The sequence below is a fragment of the Populus euphratica genome, unplaced genomic scaffold (assembly GCF_000495115.2).
Source record: "Populus euphratica unplaced genomic scaffold, PopEup_1.0 scaffold431.1, whole genome shotgun sequence".
NCBI classification, from domain to species: Eukaryota; Viridiplantae; Streptophyta; class Magnoliopsida; order Malpighiales; family Salicaceae; genus Populus; species Populus euphratica.
In genome coordinates, this window is record NW_011500119.1 from 308,772 (window position 1) to 329,914 (window position 21,143).

General features: G+C 33.2%; 2 protein-coding genes across 3 annotated transcripts; both read left to right on the forward strand.

Moving 5' to 3' along the window:
* Window positions 1-515: 515 nt before the first annotated feature.
* LOC105110040 (dynamin-related protein 3A-like) lies at window positions 516-10,876 on the forward strand. 2 transcript variants are annotated; one of them, XM_011004943.1, is made up of 20 exons: window positions 516-1,093; window positions 2,687-2,969; window positions 3,049-3,077; window positions 3,178-3,279; window positions 3,890-3,958; window positions 4,054-4,113; window positions 4,263-4,376; window positions 4,696-4,744; window positions 4,862-4,971; window positions 6,058-6,150; window positions 6,299-6,391; window positions 6,468-6,605; window positions 7,054-7,167; window positions 7,817-7,912; window positions 8,023-8,062; window positions 8,129-8,292; window positions 8,464-8,610; window positions 9,215-9,267; window positions 9,388-9,487; window positions 9,985-10,876. In XM_011004943.1, exons 1-20 carry the CDS (start codon window positions 731-733, stop codon window positions 10,249-10,251), a joined length of 2,484 nt encoding a protein of 827 aa, XP_011003245.1. In that variant the 5' UTR covers window positions 516-730; the 3' UTR covers window positions 10,252-10,876. The 2 variants fall into 2 exon arrangements, with proteins under 2 accessions (XP_011003245.1, XP_011003246.1); XM_011004944.1 differs by having other exon boundaries at window positions 8,132-8,292.
* A 781-nt stretch (window positions 10,877-11,657) lies between these two features.
* LOC105110042 (probable glycosyltransferase At5g03795) lies at window positions 11,658-12,666 on the forward strand. The gene is made up of 2 exons (XM_011004946.1): window positions 11,658-11,923; window positions 12,265-12,666. The coding sequence occupies exons 1-2, from the start codon at window positions 11,762-11,764 to the stop codon at window positions 12,586-12,588; spliced, it is 486 nt and encodes a 161-aa protein (XP_011003248.1). The 5' UTR covers window positions 11,658-11,761; the 3' UTR covers window positions 12,589-12,666.
* The last annotated feature ends 8,477 nt before the right edge of the window (window positions 12,667-21,143 follow it).

Sequence of the window (21,143 nt, forward strand, 5' to 3'; positions counted from 1 at the left end):
TTTAAAAAAATTATAATAACTACACTTTTAAACATTCCTTTTATTTTCAAGTTGAGTGAAGGATAAATTAATAAGCCATTGTTCATCACCAACAGATATAATTTCAATCTTAAACTCTACTATTGTACAAAATATTAAATACATTAAAAATATTTATTTTTTATTTTTAATATTAATACATCAAAACTAAAGTAATTTTATATTATTTAGGGATTTTATTAGTTATTTCTAATACTACTTTAAAGAAATAAAAGATACAACCAAGAAAGATAAACTCTAAGTAAAGATATATTTTTTATTTATTTTGATGAATGATTGATTTTATAATTTTTTTATATTTATTTTTTTATTTTTTTAAAAAATAACTAATAAAATATTATTTACTCGCTGATTATTATAAAATTATCCTCAAAACATTAAAAAAAGTTTTAAAAAATATTATTCCGTAAATACAAGCACTATCTAATTAAATAAATACCCCACTGTGTTTAAAATTTTAAACTTCCTTACAAAACATCACAGAGGAGCGCAGGTTAACTCCCTTTGACACCCTCCTTCCATTTTAGCCGCATTAAAAAAAAAAAAAACTCGAACACCACACCACGCTCCACCTCCCAACCAAAATCCAATCACACACAACACTTCCAACTTTCTGTCTCTAGAAATCTCCAAAACCCTCGGGCTAGGGTTTCAATCACATTCCATCTCTTTCTCTCTGGATCCAGAACCTATGGCGGAGGAACCAGCATCACCGTCGCTATCATCGGCGCCGCCGCTAGGATCATCGGTGATACCGATAGTGAACAAGTTACAAGATATATTTGCTCAGTTAGGTAGTCAATCGACGATTGAGTTACCGCAAGTGGCAGTTGTAGGCAGTCAAAGCAGTGGTAAATCGAGTGTTCTAGAATCACTTGTTGGGAGAGATTTCTTGCCACGTGGAAACGATATTTGCACTCGGCGACCGCTGGTTTTGCAGTTATTGCAGACTAAAAGGAAAGGTGACGGTAGTGGTGAAGATGAGTGGGGAGAGTTTCTGCATTTGCCTGGGAAACGGTTTTATGATTTTTCCGAGATCCGGAGCGAAATTCAGGTGCGCAGTTGGTGGATTATGACTTTTTGTAGTAGATTTTGTGTGTTTGTGAATTCAGTTTTGGAGTTTCATTTTGTGGTGTTTCTGTAATTTGTGATTGTTGAAGATATTTTATAGAAAATAAGGCTCTACCACTCCCAAGCAATCAAAATTACTGTTCATTTCGCTAGCGAAATTATATAATGGAAATTCGTTTGCTGTCAGGTTAGGTTATTATAACCGTTTAAGAGTTTAATAGTAATTTCTCAGATATTTGTGTGTTTGGAACCATTGATGATTGGAGAGAAAATTTTGAGAAATTAAAGAATGGTTTTGTTGAATGAGTAGTTGTATGTATATATCATGGATTGCGTGTTGTTTTTATTAGTAATAGTTGAACAAAAATATGGAGAAATTAAGGTCTGGATTGCATGAAAGAATATTTGTGTTTTTTTCCTGTATTGTAAATGTCTTAAGAGATCAATTTTGATTTTTTTTTTATTATTTCTTTGTGTGTGGGCTTGCTGGTCTTCTGTTTTATGATAGTTGAACTGAGTTGTAAAAAATTAGGAGAATTTCAAGGTGTAGTTAAATTCAGAGTTTCTTTTAGCAATTCAATTGCTAATAGTTGAAGGAAAAGTGTAAAGGAAAAAAATTGACGAAGTTTTTATTTGGTGTTTAGGAATGTATGAATGGTGAGGTTATTTGAATTAATTAATTTTATACTGTGATTTGTTTTGGTTTGTTAGTGTAATTTTGCTTGAGTGATTTTATTGAGTGTACTAAATGATGTATTTAGTTGGTTTTGGTAGTTGAATGGTTTAGTGATTTTGTTATTGGGAACCATTGAATTTTTTTTTTTTAATTTATGGAGAAAGGTATGGAGGGTGGTTATAAATAAATTCCAACTGATTAGATTGTTTCAGATGGGACATTTTGCTTGGATGGTTCTATGGGGAGTGATTAACTTATAATGCTAGGTTTTTTGAAAATTTCTTAATGAAATTGAGTGAGGAAAAAAATTTGCATATTTTCTGGAAATTATTGTTTTGTTTCACATGTTTGTTAAATTTATAATTTGTTTACTTTTGAAGTGATATTGGAGTTATTTCACATTGTTTATGCTGTTGGAGTTGCGGAATTAGCACTTAGGGATTAGGCATGTGGATTTTTCTCCAAGTACTTGAAGAGCCTTGTTTACACTGGATGCAAAAACCCTTACTTTGAAAAGTTTTTACTTGTTTATCAGAAGGAAACTTGTTTGGCTGTACTTTGGGTAGCATTTTGATATAGATATTGCAATGTAAAAATGGAAGTGATAAAGTCCAATTAATATAAAAGAACAGTCTTCTTGTTAATTGCTAAGTAAGTACCAACACAATTTATTGAATATGCAGGTTTTTATTTAACTGCTCTTTTGGCTTTGTATTGAATAGGGTAATATTCATGTTTAATCAAGTCTTTGTTACATGCGGGGCTCTGATAGATTTTCTCAACTTAGAAATATTTAACTGTACATCAGAGTTTGGTTCATTGATTGTTGATATCCACTTAATAAATTTCACTTTCAATAATCAGTCAGCTCATTATTCAATAATATTGATTTGATTGCAGGCTGAGACTGCTAAGGAAGCAGGAGGCAACAAAGGTGTTTCTGACAAGCAAATTCGTTTGAAGATTTTTTCACCAAATGTTCTTGATATTACACTTGTTGATCTACCTGGTATAACAAAGGTTCCTGTGGGTGATCAACCCTCTGATATTGAAGCACGAATTAGAACTATGATCATGTCATATATTAAAAAACCAAGCTGTCTGATTCTAGCTGTTACAGCAGCAAATTCAGATTTAGCAAACTCAGATGCTCTTCAGATTGCAGGAAATGCAGATCCTGATGGTAAGTGTGCCTTTGATATCCTGTCTGAATGACTTGGTCTTGCTTATCTTGTTTAACTTATGCTAATCTTTTTTGACAGGTTATAGAACCATTGGAATAATCACAAAGGTGAGCTTGCAACTTCAACATCATGTTTCTTGTGTGTTTTAACATCTACAGCATCTTGGTTGCTTCTTAGAAGGATTTTCATGTTTTTTCTTGGACTCAGTTGGACATTATGGACAGAGGCACTGATGCTCGGAATCTTTTGCTTGGAAAAGTGATTCCCCTTAGACTTGGTTATGTTGGTGTTGTGAATCGTAGTCAAGAGGTAATTATGTAACTACGTAGGAATAGTGCATGCAAGTGGTTTAATGGCGCATCCTTCTGCATCTTATTTTTGTGGGCTCGTTACATCATTCGTTTTCTTTCTTTCTTTTTTTCTTATTCCTCCTTTTATGTTATTGCTTCGCTGATACTTGGTGAAGTGGTTGATAAATTATTTTGGCAGCTGTTTTTGTTTTTTAATATGCTTTACTTGCTTTGCACATTGCACATTGCACCTGTTTTTCCCATAAGGAATTGTGTTGGTATTGTTTTTTTGCTGATGCTTTACTGGTTGAATGTAGAAACTAATATCCAGTACTGGTAATCATTAAAAATAAGAATTTTCTATATGGTTCGTTTTCCTTTTCATTATTTTAAAATCTTTTCTTGTTCTTGATTGTTTGATTTTCAATATTCTTATGGCATGGGATGCATTTTGAAGATATATCAACCTATTTGGCAAGCCTTTTCAACTTGTATGAAATTTTCCTGGTTGTGCATGTTAGGACCATAATATATTGCACATGATGTGACTTTCTGTTGATAAACAAACCATGACATTCTAGACCACTCATGGACTAATCTTTCAAATGGCTATCCTGATGCTGATGCAGGATATCATACTCAATCGGAGCATCAAGGATGCACTTGCTGCGGAGGAGAAGTTCTTCCGTAGTCGGCCAGTATGACTGCCCTATCTCCTTATTGTTATACCTAATTTGTTGCAAAATCAATTACAGTAATCTATTGCTTTATTTGCTCACATGCTGTTCTATAGGTATATAGTGGTCTGGCTGATCGCTGTGGCGTTCCTCAGTTGGCGAAGAAGCTGAATCAGGTAGAATTTTTGCAGCATTATCTACTTTCAGAATACCTTAAGGGACATCATTTCATAGTAGATTCCTTGTGTTCTGCATTTATTGCTAGGACTTCCGTAGGATTTTTTTTCCCTCTGAATGAACCTTATTTTGTTACTTTTCCCTCCAGATTCTAGTGCAGCATATAAAATCAATACTTCCAGGGCTGAAATCACGCATAAGTTCTGCTTTGGTTTCTGTAGCAAAAGAACATGCAAGCTATGGAGAAATTACGGAATCAAAGGCATGTACTGTTTACTTAATTTTTATTTTCTGAGCGTCCCTGCAACTTGATTGAGATTATTTTCAAATAATTTTATGATTTCTGGTATCCGCCTATATTACCTGTCTGAGCTGATGCTTTGCCTTGATAATTGTCCCAATTGTTTTTTGCAATGTTATTGGTTGTTAATGCTTGACATTCATAATTTTATTATACTTGAGTTCTTATTTTGTGACTGTTCCTTGTGTTTTCAGAAGGTTCTAGTAGTCCACTCTTGCCAAAGTATGTTTTTATATTATTGTTTTAATTAACTTGTTATACTACTTTTTGTAAATAATAGGCTGGACAAGGAACTCTTATTCTGAACATTCTTTCAAAATATTCTGAAGGTAATTCTTGTTATTCTTTTCACTCACATTTTGAATTATGTCTTCTTCATAGATATTCTATCATTTCTTCTTCATGCTTAAGATCATTAATGTGTGCCAATTTCTTGTTGGAAACAGCATTTTCTTCAATGATAGAGGGCAGAAATGAAGAAATGTCAACATCTGAGCTTGCTGGAGGAGCACGAATTCACTATATTTTTCAATCAATCTTTGTGAAGAGTTTAGAGGTGTGTATATTAATATTTTCATGTGCTTCCTTGTGAACAGTGGTCATTTAATAGGATTGATGTAACAAATTTCTATCAGTTCCATGTGCATGCTTGAATAGAGTGAAAGCCTGATTACCTATTGTAAGTCTAGTAAAACAAGCCCTTTTTTTGGGGATAATATATTTATTTTGGAGAGGGGATTTGGATGGGGGCACTCCAAGTTGTAATGCCTTAAGTTTGAATCTTTAACCTCTGGACCAATGCCTCATTGGTTTGCTGATCGGCTTTAACTTTCTTGGTTCTTCTCTCAGAAATTAAATGGAACTATTCATTTGTGGTGCAGACCTGAGTATCGCTTTTTACATGGAATGGGGTTTCTAGAATGTCATGAAACCATGGAGATAGAGGCGGTTGTTTACAAGTGTTTTTATGCATCTATTTTTATATTTAAGAATTTTTACTCTGTGGTGCTGTAGAAACTATAATGTAACTAGACTATGGAAAATTGTACAAAAGCCTACATGGCTATGCTTGCATGCGCTCTGCTATCCTGCCATTATGGCATTTTACACTTCTCCGCCAAGAGATCTGCTCTGTTCTTTCACCCATTAAAATTAATGAATTCATTTAAATAATAGTAAAAAAATTGTTACTCATGTTTGTGGTTCTTTTATATATTTTGACAATGTCTTTTATCTTATCTTTTTTATTCATGGGGTTCCAAAATAAGTAGTTTGTTTCTATAGTTTTAATTTACAATTTCCAAAAATTTAGCTACTCTCATACTTGAATGATTTACTTTAGGTATGGTCATGCCATTCTGCCACTTTTGTGCTTTTAAATAACTAATATTTTTAGATCTTTGAATGATAGTCACCAGTTACAAGTTTAAAAAGTCTTTGCTCCTTTCATTTTGAACAATGAGAGGTTACAATGATATTTCTAGTACATTAAGCTTGTTTTGTTCAATAAAATTCAGTTGCTTGGGTGACGTAACTACCATCCTGTGGGCAGTGTGACAAGTACTTTTGGGCAAAAAATGACTGTAATTTGCTGCTCATTACTGAATTGACTGAATCTGATGTTACATGATTTGCTGTGCAGGAGGTCGATCCTTGTGAGGACTTGACTGATGGTGACATTCAAACTATCATTCAGAATGCCACCGGTCCTAGAACTCCACTGTTTGTACCAGAGGTTGGTTTATCATTTCTTTTTCTCAAATAAAAAGTGTTACTTTTCTTTTTTACATGTGGAAACTTTTTTTTGTGTTTTAACTTTTGCATCTTATGAAGGCTTCTATTTCTAAACAGCAGCGTAATGATTTTGGTTTTCATTTATGTAGGTGCCATTTGAAGTTCTAATCAGGAAGCAAATAGCTCGTTTATTAGATCCAAGCCTTCAGTGTGCCAGGTTTATATACAACGAATTAATAAAGGTAGGGATGCTGTGATTGAGGCTTTTTTAGAATTAGCATTTGCACTGTTGAATCTTCAAAGGAAATTTCTCTCCAGATTAGCCATCACTGTCTAGTGAATGAACTTCAGCGGTTTCCTGTTCTAAGAAAGCGCATGGATGAAGTTATTGGAAACTTTTTGCGAGATGGTCTTGAACCATCAGAGACAATGATTGGACATATTATTGAAATGGAGGTATGTTCATCCCAATATTTTTCAAAATCTTATTGGTAAAGTTTTCTGGTTTATAATGCTTTATATCTCCATTCTCCTTTCAATCCTTGTGCATTCATTTTGTTGACTTGTTTTCTGTTGTATTTGTTTTGACCAAACTTTCTGTTGGCATTGAGAGTTGTAGACTATTCTTCCTTTGAGGATTTTCTTTTCCTACCTTTCCTGCCAACTTTGTAATTTTTAGACCTTTAACCTGCAACTCTATGGTCACTTCCCAAATGATGGCCCTTTCTACTGTTCTATGTGTTTGAAAGTTCTTACTGGATAGCGAAAAGATAGTCACACATATGCCTTGCAGTTCCAAACCTGTTTGCTTTCTCTGTTCTTTGGTTTCTTTACCATGTCAGTACAAGCAATTGTGTTGTTGAGCCCATCTCCAATATTGCATAACATTTAATTCTCTTTGTAGATGGACTACATAAATACTTCCCACCCAAATTTTATCGGTGGGAGTAAGGCTGTGGATATTGCGCAGCAGCAGATCAAGTCGTCAAGGGGTTCTATTGCTATGCCTAGGCAAAAGGTATGCCTGCTATGCAAATGATCCTTAGCACTGTTGTATCCACTATTTGATTTCTTACTTGTTAGCAGTGTTGTCAAGAGGCACTCTAGGCGAGGCGAGGTGAGGCCCCATCACCTTTATTAGCCTCAGGAGTTGGGTTTCAATGAAGCGCCGCCTAGGCGAGTGCCTTGTGTGTGGGTGGAAGGTGTTAATGCTAGCGCCTGCTTGAAGTTCTTTTTTTTGGTTGGATTTGTTTTTAACTGATTTATGTTTTGACCTATTTGTCTTTTTTTTAATTGATATTTAATTTTGCTTTTTAATCTATTTGGCTACTTACTACTTTAAATTATCTATTTTTTTTAAGGGTGAAAAATATAACTTTATATTACTATGTTATGGTATTTTATATTTTCTTTTGATTTTCTAATGATCTACTCTTAATTGGGAAGACACACACACACACACATTTATATAATATGATATAATATTACATTTTTTTTTTAATTTATAGCATAGGGCCTTGGTTCATTCGGGCGAGCGCCTAGCACCTCAGGCATTTTACAAGCTTGGTGCCTTCTAGCGCCTTTTTTTAACCTTTGACAACACTGCTTGTTAGATCCCATATTCTTTTCTTGTGGTCCCTATTCTTTTCATTTTTATTGTCAATTAGGATGGCATAGAGCCTGAAAAGGCACCTGCTTCTGAAAGGAGCATGAAGACTCGTGGTATTCTGGCCAGACAAGTAAATGGGATCATGCCGGATCAGGCATGACTTTTTTTGCTTTCTAGTTTATTCTTAAACCTTTAATTTTATTGTAGTGCATACTGTTATGGAGCTTGTCTAATTAGACAAACTGGTCTTTGTATGACTTACAGGGAGTACATCCAGTGGCAGAAGTTGAAAAGGTCCCACCTGGTAATTTTCTACCGAGAAATTCCTTTGGATATACACATCCATTTTTAGACACTTAAGTTGTTTTATCAGGCAATACAAATGTTTCAAGTTGGGGCATCTCATCAATTTTTGGTGGAGGTGATCATTCTCGAATGTATGCTAAAGAAAATTCAACAAGCAAGTCATACAATGAACCTGCTCAGAGCATAGAACCCTTGGAACAAAGCTTGTCTCTGATTCATTTAAGAGAGGTATGTTGTCTCTAATACTAGTCCTGATTAGCTTATGAGCATAATCTGATTTCCTTTTTTTTTTTTTTTAATTCTCAATGCATTTTATTGTAACAAATTTCCCATTTTGTTTTTAATTTTTTTATTCTTAATGCACTTTATCCTAACAGGAATATTTTTGTGGTTTTTTAGCCCCCAACTGTCTTGAGGCCTTCAGAAAACCATTCTGAGCATGAGTCTATAGAAATTGTAGTCACAAAATTGCTGTTGAGATCATACTACGACATCGTTCGGAAAAATATTGAGGACTCCATACCAAAAGCAATTATGCACTTTCTGGTAATTCTTAATCAGTGTTGGTTTACCTGTTACTTTCTTGTGGCCTTTGTATAATTGCTATTACACTTACAATCGGCTGTTGTGTGATCTCATCTTATTTTGGGTCTTTCTATTGGTTTCTCACTGTTTTGTTTTTGTTTTTATTCATATCTGCTCTCCTTTTGGGTATATTATCTACCATCTTTATGGTCATCTTGTTCTTCTGTAATTTTTGCTGTTAATAACATGAACTTCTGTTCACCAAAATAAAAGAAAAAAAATTTTACTTGCAAGATTTTTTTTAACTCTTTTGAAAAGTTCAACTAAAGAAACAAGAGTTATTGGGTATGGCAGCATGGCCTATAGAACCAGTATCAATCTTATCCAAACATTGTATGCAACTGCCTAGTGTTTATATTTTCAAAATGTTCCAAAACTCTTGTTTCCACCACCACTAGAAAAACTACCATGATGGAATGGCAGTTTGGACAAGTTCTCTAATGTTTTAAGTATTGCACTGCTAAAATTCAAAATGAAAGAACATTTTGGGTCATCTCGGCTAGAATAGTTGGATGTCATTTGTCATATTCGATTAGTTCTGATGTCACTTGGATTCATTATGTAGGTAAACCATACAAAGCGTGAACTGCACAATGTCTTCATTAGAAAACTTTACAGGTATGATAATGTCTTACATTGATTTTAGTCATTGGTTCTGATTTCATCCTTCCAATTATCACTCGTGTAATGTAAACTAATCATGTGTTAAACCTGGATTTCCGTGTCTTCCTGAAACAGGGAGAATCTGTTTGAGGAGATGTTGCAGGAACCTGATGAGATAGCAATGAAGAGAAAGCAGACACGAGAACAACTTAGAGTTCTTCAACAGGCATTTAGGGTAGGCTTTTCATGACTCTAATCAGCAAAGACCATATACCTTCACACTGTCCTCAAGTTCTATTATGGTTCTCTATAAGTATTAATTTTCCTTAAGCTCTTTGGTGTTGGGACTGGAGTTAATTTTTTTCAACTGCACATGTATATGGCGTTTGGTATCTGCATATTTATGCAAGCATTTAACAGGCTTACTGTCAGAACTCGGATGAGCAGGTAAAGAACATAAGTGTTTCATTAAATGGGGTGACCTTTAAGATTTTAATCTTTCCTGCGTAGCGCATTGTTTATCTTGTACATGGTGACCCTAATTACCCTCTCCTCTTGAAGAACTTATTTGCTACCCAAAAGCTAGCATGCATCAGTAGGCTTTTGTCACCAGATGTGGATGTGAAATTCAATTGCTCTGTTGTCATGAGGTTCTTTAGCTGCTTCTGCATTGCGAATGTAGATGTGCTGAGAAATTCCTGGCATCTAATTTGCTGTATTCTTTCTTTTCAGACATTGGATGAATTGCCTTTGGAAGCTGAAACTGTTGAAAGAGGATACAGTTTGAGTTCTGATTCCACAGGATTGCCAAAGATCCATGGACTGCCAACATCAACTATGTATAGCAGTGGTTCCAGTGATTCCTACACAGCTTCTCCTAAGAACCCGAAGTCCCGGAAGTCATCCCACTTGGGGGAGCTACAGCCACATCTATATGCTGATTCTAATGGAAGTGGACATGCTTACATGCCAGGTCTCTACCCAACAGTAGACTTTTAAGCCATTTGATCGAGCATAGTCAATTCCTAAAAGTGGCCAGGCATATTATATTTCTTCGAATTTCTAAGTCACCTTACGCATGCAACTTCCAGATTATTGGAATCCCAACTTTCAAAGATGGCTTAGAAAGACATAAGCAAACCGGAAGTTGTGTTGCTCCCCTCCATATCTCTGTTTCTCTGATGTAGTATAGGGTTATAATTGCATTTTTTTACGAGGCTCCATGAAGAATAACTGGGGGGTTGCTTAATATATTTTTTTTGACCTATGTGCTATTATGAAAATTGCCGTTCAATTTCCAGTCAGGATTGCTGGTCCGGATCATTTTGATCAAATAAAACTTTGAAGGAGCACTGAGAGTGTCCTGTGGTGCTTGCTAGTCGTCAGCATTATTGAGCTTCCAAACACCTGTAATGTAGGTTCGCATTTCTTTGATTTTCCAGGTGTTGAGTGTCTTTATACAGAGTATGGTATCCATGTATGTGCTGGGATTTGCCATGATAGAGTGGAATTTTCTAGGGATTTGATGTTGATAGCTGCTTCCTTGTTGCCATTTTCCTCGGGTTTTTTTAACAGATTTGGAAAGATAACTGTGTTAATAGTGAAATGTTTTGAATTTGCAACATTTAGTTTGCAAGCCAATGTCTTCGTTTTGTACTCCGTCAAATCCCACCGTCTATGGGCTTGAAAAAACGTTACTGGAACAAAGTGATGTGATTCTACGGCTACATGGACAAATAAGAGCATCGCCGTCAATGTCCTGTAGACCTCTTCATAAATTTCCTATACTTGGCTCGATCCGCCTCCCAATTTCATGTTATCAAACCTCCATTGCTGCAAAAATTGCGTTTGTGGTGCTTACCGTCGTGGGTTAATATAATGGTCTAACATTCTATACCTTTTTCCTTGTGCAGTCAGTCTGGCTTAAGCCCATGTCCAATGTATCTGATCGAGAAGGCAAAAACATGCCTGAAATTTCCTTGTGCACTTCGTGTAACCACGCAGATTGACGTTGTTATAACCATGTAACCATGTAAATCTAGCCCTACCTAAAAGGTTAACAAGCTGGATTTTTTTAAATTAATTTAGATATTGATCCAATTAAAATAGTGATTTAATTTATAATTCAATTAACCCAACCAAAAATTGAATATATCAATGAAATAATATTATTTTAAGGTTGATTTGACAACCTATTAACCCAAGCTCGTATCCGGGTATGACAACTTTGTACGATGTGGTCAAAGGGGAAAAGACTCACCATAATTGGGCCTAGACCGTTATACATGACCACTTGCCCCAAATTCCCTAGACCGTCCAGAGAAGGATCGGGCCCAACTGTGATTGCTTTCTCTTCCAGAGGCAGCAAGTACCGGAAATAACTAACAGCTGCAGATTCTAGAAAACTTTCTCCGCCAAAAAAACTAAAATTTGACTTCTCTCACTTCTCTCTTCTCCAAGAAACCACCAGTTCCAAACTTTCTCTTACAAGAACAATTTTCCCGAGAAGATGATGAACATGAATGCACATAACATTAACATCCTCCGCTACTTGCTTCGGAAATGGGCATTAAAACAACTTCTCATTTCTGTCATCGTTTTCTACACATCCAGTTGCTTGCTAGAGCACTATGTTGTGAACCAGTATTTTCCCCAATTCATATCTGATCAGGTGCTCTCTTTCACTTCTTGTACTTAATTTGTTGTTTTCTTTAATCTCTGCAAGCCCATTTTTATGCATTTTCTTTTTCTTGTTTATGAATGTGATTCTGGGATTCAAGATTTATGATATTTATGCTATTTTTATGTCCTTCTATGGCCATGAATGCGAATTCAGATCAGGTTCCTTATAGCTATACTCATAACTCTTTCCTGAATTTACTTTTATATGCCAAGATTCTATGTTTCTCCTTGCTGTTTCAGTAATTCTCTCGTTTTCCCTTCAGTTTATTCACTTTTTTAGGCCTCTCTTAATGCTTCTTTTATGGTTTTATGAATGATTATTTGGCTCAGGTCCAAGATTCTCTGAATGAAGTCTTTCACTCACCTACAGTTTTCAGGATGAATTATGCGGAAATGGAGAGGGAATTTATGGTCTTCGTGTACCAAGATAGAAACATAACAAAGTATAGTGATTTACCGAGCAAGCACAACAGCAAATACGAAAGCGAAGAATATTTCTTCAGTAATCTCAAAATGAGTCCTTTTCTTACCGATGATGCGGAGGAGGCTCATCTCTTCTTTATTCCAATCTTTAGCCAAAAAATGACTAAAAAAGTACGTATTTCGTATCTCGAACCATACGAAATGGTTCACTTTGCTCTTTTCGTAGTTTGATATAAGCGATAGCGCACTGGTTTTGGATATTATGATTCGGATAGATTGATTCTTGTGGAAAAATAACAATTCTGCAATTTTATCCCAATAGTCTAAAAGACTTAAGGTGCTGATCATGTTTTTGTGAGTTGCCATGATATTGGAATGAGGGCTGCTGAAAATATTCCATTTCTAGAGAAGAATACGGCTCGCCTTATGTGTTCTTCAAGTTACGATTCCAAGTATATTCCACATAAGGATATCGCCTTCAAATATATAAAAGAACAATCTCTTCCTTCTGATGGAGATAAGGGGTAACTTCAAATTGGTGTAACCCTTTGTGTATCCTTGAATTGTTGGAAAAAAATAACACAGAAGGGTTATTATTCACATGATTTTGATGGAATACAATACAAATAAGAGTACTTTCACGTTTTCATTATCAAAAACCATACAATATAAATAGACATTAAGGAACATCTTTTATAATCTTTATAGTATTTAATTAATTAATATTAGACTTTTCAATCTAGATTCATAATATTTCTTCAATACATTTAATCTTAACAAACAAGTTTAATAACTAACATTGTTCCCTTTAAACTTGTTCTATCCATCTTTACGATTCCAAGCTTTTTCTACAAATAACAGAGAATATCAGTTTTTAATGGCTTAGTAAAATATCAACAATTTATTCATAATTTCTGCAAATAACAAAGAACATCAGTTTTTAATGGCTTAGTAAAATATCAACAATTTATTCATAAGTTTTGACATGAATGAACTCCACATCGCCTTCTTTTATGTGCTCTCTAGTAAACTGAAATTGAGAATCAATATGTTTTGAACTTTCATAATGAACTGGATTCTTTACAAGAAATATAGCAGACTTGTTACCAACAAAGATTCTTGTAGCCTTGTTATGTTTTTGCTACAAATCTTCTATCAGTTTTCTTAGCCATACTGCATGATATATACATGATGCAACAACAATGTATTTTGCTTTATATGTGGATAATACAACAATAAATGTTTTTTTGATGTCCACATGAAAGTTGTTTTTCTCATAAAAATACAAATACAATTGTGCCTTTTCTGTCTTTCAAATTTCCTGCTCAATCACTGTCTCTATAATCTGTAATTTCAAGATTTTATGAATAATAAAACAATTTATAGCTTGATGTTCCTTTTAAAAAATGAAAGATCCTCTTTGCTATCTTCAAATGTGAACTTTTCGACTTCTCGATATATATGCTAATCAAGCCCACTCCAAACAAAATGTCTGGTCTGGTACATGTTAGATAACGCAAGCAACCCACAATACTTTTGTAACATGTAGGATTAACTAAATCTTTTTTTTAGTTAACTTGGTTTTATATTTAACTAGATTGTCTACTATTCAACAGTATAATAGTGAAGTGTCTAAAATATCAAATAAAAAACTAAAACAAAAACCTTGGGAAACAAGCAAAACATACCGACTAAAACAAAAAAAAGCAAGAAAAATACTAGTCAACAAAGTCCACCTACATATAAAAATTAATAACCTAAAATAATATTAAAATAAATATATGAGTTCAACCAACTAAGTGAGGGAACAACATTTAACATACATCTTAGATATTGATAGTTTGCAAGTTGATATCTTGATATAAATATACATATTAAGCATATTAATATAAGATAGTGAAATACATATTAAAGATCAGACAACATCCGAAAGTGGTTAGATGACACTTGAATCCTGATGTCTAAAATGTCCAACTGGTCAATTGCCATAACAGGCTAACCAGTCAGTCAGTTTAGACCAACTAGTCAACTGACATTACAAACTAACCTGTTAGCCGGTTTAGAACAACTAATAAATCAGGATCAACTAGTCAATCGATTGATAATTTTAGTTGACTGGTTGATTAAGATTTCTAGAATTATGGTCTATTAGTTTTTAAATCTCTAGATTCCATAAATTAAACATCTAATTTGTTCTTTAAAATCTAAAATTCAAAACATCAATTCAGTTCGTTTTAAGCTAGTTAGCATCATAAAACATTAATTAAATCCCTTAAATCATTCAAGCATCAAATTAATATAAAAAAACCCTAAACACTTATTAAATCCTTCTATAATCAATCTCTTAATAAAAAAATAGAACAAAAAACTTAAGCTAAATTGAAATCCTTGGTATATATAAGAGCAAGTCATGACAGAGATGAAAAAAAATATATAAGAAGGGAACATAAATTATCTTGTAACCTTCTCTTTAAATATCAAGTTAGTTGGGCAGTGTTTTAAGATGAACGTCCTTAAGCTTGGGTTTGTTGGCCAAAACATGCAATTGATCCTTTATAATAATAATAATAATAATAATAATAATAAAATTATTTGTATGTCAGTTATATATCATTTGAAACCCAAGAGGGTCATTAGGAATCTAAATAATTTTGAACCAACAGGATGTAATAACTTTGATAAGGCTTTGATAAAGTTGAAACTAAGCATTGTGGGCAATAACTAAATAGGGTAAGGTAGGGACAGATTCAAGATCTAATTTTGATATAACTATATTGATAAAGATCCTAAGAATCCAAAAATTATAAGCTTCTTATATAAAGTTTTATATAAGAACTTACATATATATTATAAAAAGATACTCCATAAAATTCTATTTTTCTTCTTCTTATAATTCATAATTGCTCCCTATAAGACTTCATATGTTGCAAACATTTAGATCTTCTTATTATCAACACTTTTAAATATCTATTTTTCAATATAAATAAGCAAATAATCGTTCAACCAATCATCACTATAACTAACCATAAATTATTTATTTTAACCAATTAATACATAACCATAAATTATTTATTACATTAATTTCTCATAGTTTTATTTTCAAGTTACATTGAAAATCCATTTCAATCCCCATCAACGTAACAACATATTCTAAATACACAATTTTTCTTCTTCAATTACTTTGGTTCCAAATGTCCCCACCTAAATGTCCAGCTATACTTTTCATCGTAAACACCTAATTTTTCTTTTTTAATTATGCTTTATTTGGAGTTATTTACATACTATTCCATCCCAAGAACATCATACTTTTACAATTTTTCTTTTTTCCAATCTAACATTTAAGAACCCTAATTCAAAATTTAATAGTTTTGCATAAACTTTGTTAATCTTTAATTATACAATCGAGTTTATAACATCTAATCCGATAATGATATGAACTTTGAATGTTAAGTAATTGAAGTTTTTTGCTTGTTTTTTTTCCTTTTAATGTTGTGAGTTTCCTCTCTTTATTTCCTTTTTCTCACTTGATTTTCCCTTTAATTCTTGAGATAGCTCACTCTCTCATCTATTTTGTCTTAAATCTTAATTTCTCTTTAGGATTTTAGTAAGGAAACTCTCAAATTTTCTTTCTCTTCTAATTTTTTTAGCACTCGCTGGAAATTTAAAGGGGAAAAAGTATATGAATTTTTAGTTTTCCCAACTTATTTATGAAAATATTATTAAAAAGCATACATGTTATTTGTGGTTCAAATGTTGATATTCTCGTAACTTATTTATGAAAATATTATTAATAAGCATACATATTATTTTTGGTTCAAGTGTTGATATTCTCGCATGATATTTTTCAAACTTAGACTACCTTAAAATTTAAACCCATGATAGAGAAATGTGTCAAGACGCTCCTTTTACGATTTCAGCCGAATCTGATAGTCAAATTAAAAGTTATGCTCAATAACGTAAAAAATAGCAAAAACTGGTCAATAAGTGATTTTATATCAAAATCTATTTTTTCTTATTCAATCATTGTTAGAACTATATAAGTTATTTTAATAAGTTTTTAGTATTATTTTTGTATTCTAAAATATATTAAATTTCTCTATTTCATTTTTTTATTTACAGATTTATTACAATTTGATGATAATGTTATCAATTTATAATAAAGGTTGAAACCAATATTTTTTTCGTGCAATTTTTTCTCAACTTTTATTTTTTATTTCCATTATAATTTCTTGAAATTATTTTCTCATTCTCAAAACATATGTATTTTTTTCTTCTAATTTTTCTATCCATCAAAACTAATTACTAATTTCAGCATTATATATATTTCATTTGATTTTTTTTTTTTTTTGCATCCGTCCATATTGGGGTAGGGGGTATTTTGCAATCAACAGCAATTATCCTTCAACTAAACTATCTAATCCAACCGCCACCTTTTCCCTCCTTTCCTCTCGCTCTACACGCACATAAATTTAGCAAGAAACCAATTTCAGTACTCTCTTATTTTCTCTCTTCAATTTCCTTGAGAAAAAACATAAATAATTCATCCAAGAAAACCAACATGAAGACTCCAAATCCTCCAAAAATTCAGCAAACGAATTTTGGACTCTTAGATGAGGACTTGCCTATTTTTTTGTTATAGTTCTTTCAATCTATCACCCTGCATTCCCACTATCTTTTCAGGTACTCTTTGTCTTGCATTTCTTCCTTTGTTGTATTTTCCATCACTGTTCATTTTCATATAATTTTTGGTCAACTTCATTTCTTTTAAAGATTATCAGACACATTCAACTTTCTTTCACTTCCTCTCACTTTCTTGCCTTTTGTTTTCTTGTTCATACAATATATTATAGGCGCCACGTTAAGCTTCTGCTCAAGATTCTGATATTTTTGCTGAACTCTTTCACAATCCTGAGGATTTCAATGTCGATTATATGGAAATGGAGAAGAACTTCAAGATCTTTGCGTACCATCATAATAACATTCCTGTGATGAACCGAAGAAGCTTGAAGGCGAGTATGCAAGCGAAGGATTGTTCTTAGAGAATCTTTATCAGAGCCGGTTCTTAACCAAAGATCCTGATAAGGCTTACCTTTTCCTAATTCCCACTTCTTGTCATTCACTTCCTGTTGAGGTATAACTTGTTGATGTACTTCTTGTTTTGATGACAAGTGATTTTGGATTGTTTCAACATCATTTTACAATGCAAATGCCATAAATTGTGCTCTATTTAGTACTGTTGATATTTCTTATCGTAAATGTTATGCTGAGGTATAACGTTTTATAGATATTTGTAGTGTCTTCTGAGTAATTTATTGGTGTTCTCTATTTATAGTCATAGTTCAACGGAAGGTTTTGAACTTTTGATTGTTCAATGTTGACATTCTTATATATAATTTTGATGCACTAAACCTCTGATGTTGGATATTGTTATGTGCAGGGAAGATCTGTGAATGAAAGGTCCATGGCTGTGGTGGATTTTGTCAGAAGCCTTATTTCCATGTACCCTTATTGGAACAGAACTTTAGGTGCGGATCACTTCTTTGTAACCTGCTCAGATATTCATGTGACTGCTACTGCACGAATTGTTTATCTTATGAAGACCTCAATTAGAGTCATGTGTTCTCCAAGATATGATGTTCAATATTTTCCTCAAAAGAATGTTTCCCTCCCATAATTGTACTGCCATTTGATGTTTCTGCTGCTGGAAATGGCATAAGGGAAAGGTAACTTAAAAATGACCTCTGTCACTTTAAGAAAATAACCGCAGAATTTCACTCTAGATTTACCATAACAATAAATGGCATGTCTAAGTTGCAGGACTACATTAGCTTTCTGAAGTGGTCAACCTGATTCTTATATAAGAGAGACACTGATTAACTCTCGGGGATCCGACCCAGAACTTGAAATCCATGTAGGATTTGAAGCTAATACAGGAGAAGGGCGCTAAGAATGCCATGGTGATAGGCGTTAGGAATGCCATGGTGATATATCCATGTCCAAAGTTTTGCATCTGTCTTGCAGGCTCTTTATTGGGATATTCTAGAAATTAAATATATATAAATTTAAGTAATTTGACAATTTGATTACTTTATAAAATTACTGGTTTATATTAATCAATCAATAAAAAAGCCAATATAAACAAGAAGAAGTAGAAAAACTTTTCTTTACTCAACTCATTCTCACTCAAGCTTTTTCTATCTTCTTCACTCTGCTCTCTGCAACACACACCTCTTTACAGAGAGTGTGTGTATGCACTAAGCTGAGAGTAAAGGTCATAAATTATATCATGATTTATGCTTTAAATTAAATCTTCATCATGTGCTAAGTGAAAGGTTAGTTATTCTTATTAGCATATAGTGAAGGTGAGGCATTGTTTGTCTCTATTTTACTAATAATCTCCCATTTGGAGACAAAATGAAATTATCTTTTATCTGTGAAGACCAACTGAAGTTTTACACAACTTTAGTTTATCAAGTATAATTCTTTTGATTAATATGTTAGCTGGATTCTTGTTTTCACAGATCTTTTCTAGCATTAATTGCTTGTATTCTAGCAATTATCAGATGAAGTGATATTTGATCTGAATAAGCTTAGTCCTGGAGTGAAATGCTGGATTTTTGGTAAGAAAGATTACACTCTAACTATCGCTATACAAAATACCCTTTCCATTCATCTTGCCTAATTCTTTCAAGAAACTCTGTAACCATATGATCTCTTTTGCAGATTCCGAGACTACAACATATTCAACTTCTATTGTTGAAAGAGCGATGATCTTTTACAAGGTAGAACTTCAGGAAACAAAAGTGCCTCCTAGAGTGTATACATATTTTATAGTGCTCTTTCTGCTATTAACATCTCCTACTAGATCAGCGTCTATAAAACCTTCAAGTTTCAAATAACCAACTATGAACCTTTTTGACATACTCTGTTTGTGAAAACTTTAGTATACCTTTCTCTTTATCTCTGATAATTGTCATGTCAAGTATTTGTTTAGCAGCTCCCAGATCCTTCATTTGAAATTGTTTTGACAACTATTGTTTCAACTTGTCAATCTCTTTAATGTTGGATCTTGCAATCAACATTTCATCCACATATAATAGTAGAATGATGTAGGAGTTGTCAAAATGTTTGACATAATAACAATGATCAACTTGACATCTTGTGTACCCCGAACTACACATGAAGTTGTCAAACTTCTTGCACCACTGTCTTGGAATTTGCTTCAAAATGTATAGGCTTTTTTTTTTTTAACTTACAGACTTAGTTCTTCTTTCTTTTATATTGCAAACACCCTTAGTTGTTGTTTTTTTTTTTTTTTTATATTGCAAACCCTTTTAGTTGTTACATGTAAATGTTTTCCTTCAATTCACCATGAAAAAATGTTGTTTTTACATCTAATTGTTCAAGATGTAAATTTTCTGTAGCTACTATCCCCAAAACAACTTTGATTGTTGTGAGCTTCATAATTGGAGAAAATATCTCAGAGTAATCCATCTTTTGTTTTTGAAACCCTTTTACAACATGTCTTGTCTTGAATTGTTTGCTTCCATCATGCTTAGTCTTTGCTCTGTAAACTCACTTATTTTGCAAAGCCTTCTTTCCTTCAGGTAGTATGGATAGCTCCCAAGTCTTGTTCTTCAACAACGAATCCAACTCGTCTTTCATAAGTTAGCGGTTCATCACCATCTGTTAGTAAAATATAATTCAATAAAAATGTGAATTGTTGTGGGGGCTTTACAATCCTTGAAGACCTGCGAACATAAACAGTTGGTTCATTTGGCTATACATCTTCTTGTGTAGTAGTGGGTACAAATATGCTTGCATCGTCTTGTAAAGACTTTTGATTTTTGTTTTGCTCAGTAACATAGGGAAGCCCCTTCTAATCTTATGAATTCAGATTTTTATAGACTTGTATCTGAATTAGCCATATCTGTTTCTATACTTAATTTGTCTTTGTAAAAAACTTTCTCATTGAAGATCATGTTCCTGCTTTTGATAATCTTTCTATTCTGATCATCCCAAAATCAAAATCTAAATTCTTCATATCCATAGCCAATGAAGAAACATTTCTTGGATTTGACATCTAGCTTTTTGAGAGTATTAAAATCTATATACACATAGAAAACACACCCAAAGATCTTTAAATAAGAGAGTTATACTTCTTTTCCTCTCCATACTTTCTCGGACAATCTAAACTCCAAAGGAACTGATGGTTCACGGTTGATCAAGTAAACTGCAATATGAACTATATCGGCCTAAAATGTTTGAGGTAACCCTGAATACAACCTCATGTTTCTGGCTCATTCATTGATGATCCTGTTCATCCATTCAACAATGTCATTTTATTGTGGTGTGCCTGGCATGGTCTTTTCCATTCTGATACCATTGACAACACAATACTTTTTGAAACCTCTATCAATATGCTCTCCTCTATTATCAAATCTTAAGCATTTAACCTTCAAATCTGATTCAGTCTCAACCATAGCCTTCTATTTCTTGAATATTTCAAACACATCAGATTTATTTTTTAGAAAGTAGACCCATACCTTTTTGCTGAAATCATCAATGAAAGTCACATATTACCAAGAACCTCCAAGAGATGTTACTAGAGAAGGTCCTCATAAATTTGCGTGTACTAGTTCTAGCTTCTTTTGATTTTAAGGTCTTGCCAACAAATAAGAAACTAAACTTCTTCTATTTTTTAAGAACATAACTTTCATAAATGTTTTGATCAATATTTTTTTTTTATCTCTAACAATTTTCTCTTCGACTGAAGTATCTTCATC

Coding starts and splice junctions, on each gene's coding strand:
- LOC105110042 (XM_011004946.1), top strand. CDS start 11,762: ATGATGAACATGAATGCACATAACATTAACATCCTCCGCTACTTGCTT. Junction 11,924..12,264: donor CCCAATTCATATCTGATCAG/GTGCTCTCTTTC, acceptor TATTTGGCTCAG/GTCCAAGATTCTCTGAATGA.
- LOC105110040 (XM_011004943.1), top strand. CDS start 731: ATGGCGGAGGAACCAGCATCACCGTCGCTATCATCGGCGCCGCCGCTA. Junction 6,392..6,467: donor TATACAACGAATTAATAAAG/GTAGGGATGCTG, acceptor ATTTCTCTCCAG/ATTAGCCATCACTGTCTAGT. Junction 9,488..9,984: donor TTCTTCAACAGGCATTTAGG/GTAGGCTTTTCA, acceptor CTTTCTTTTCAG/ACATTGGATGAATTGCCTTT.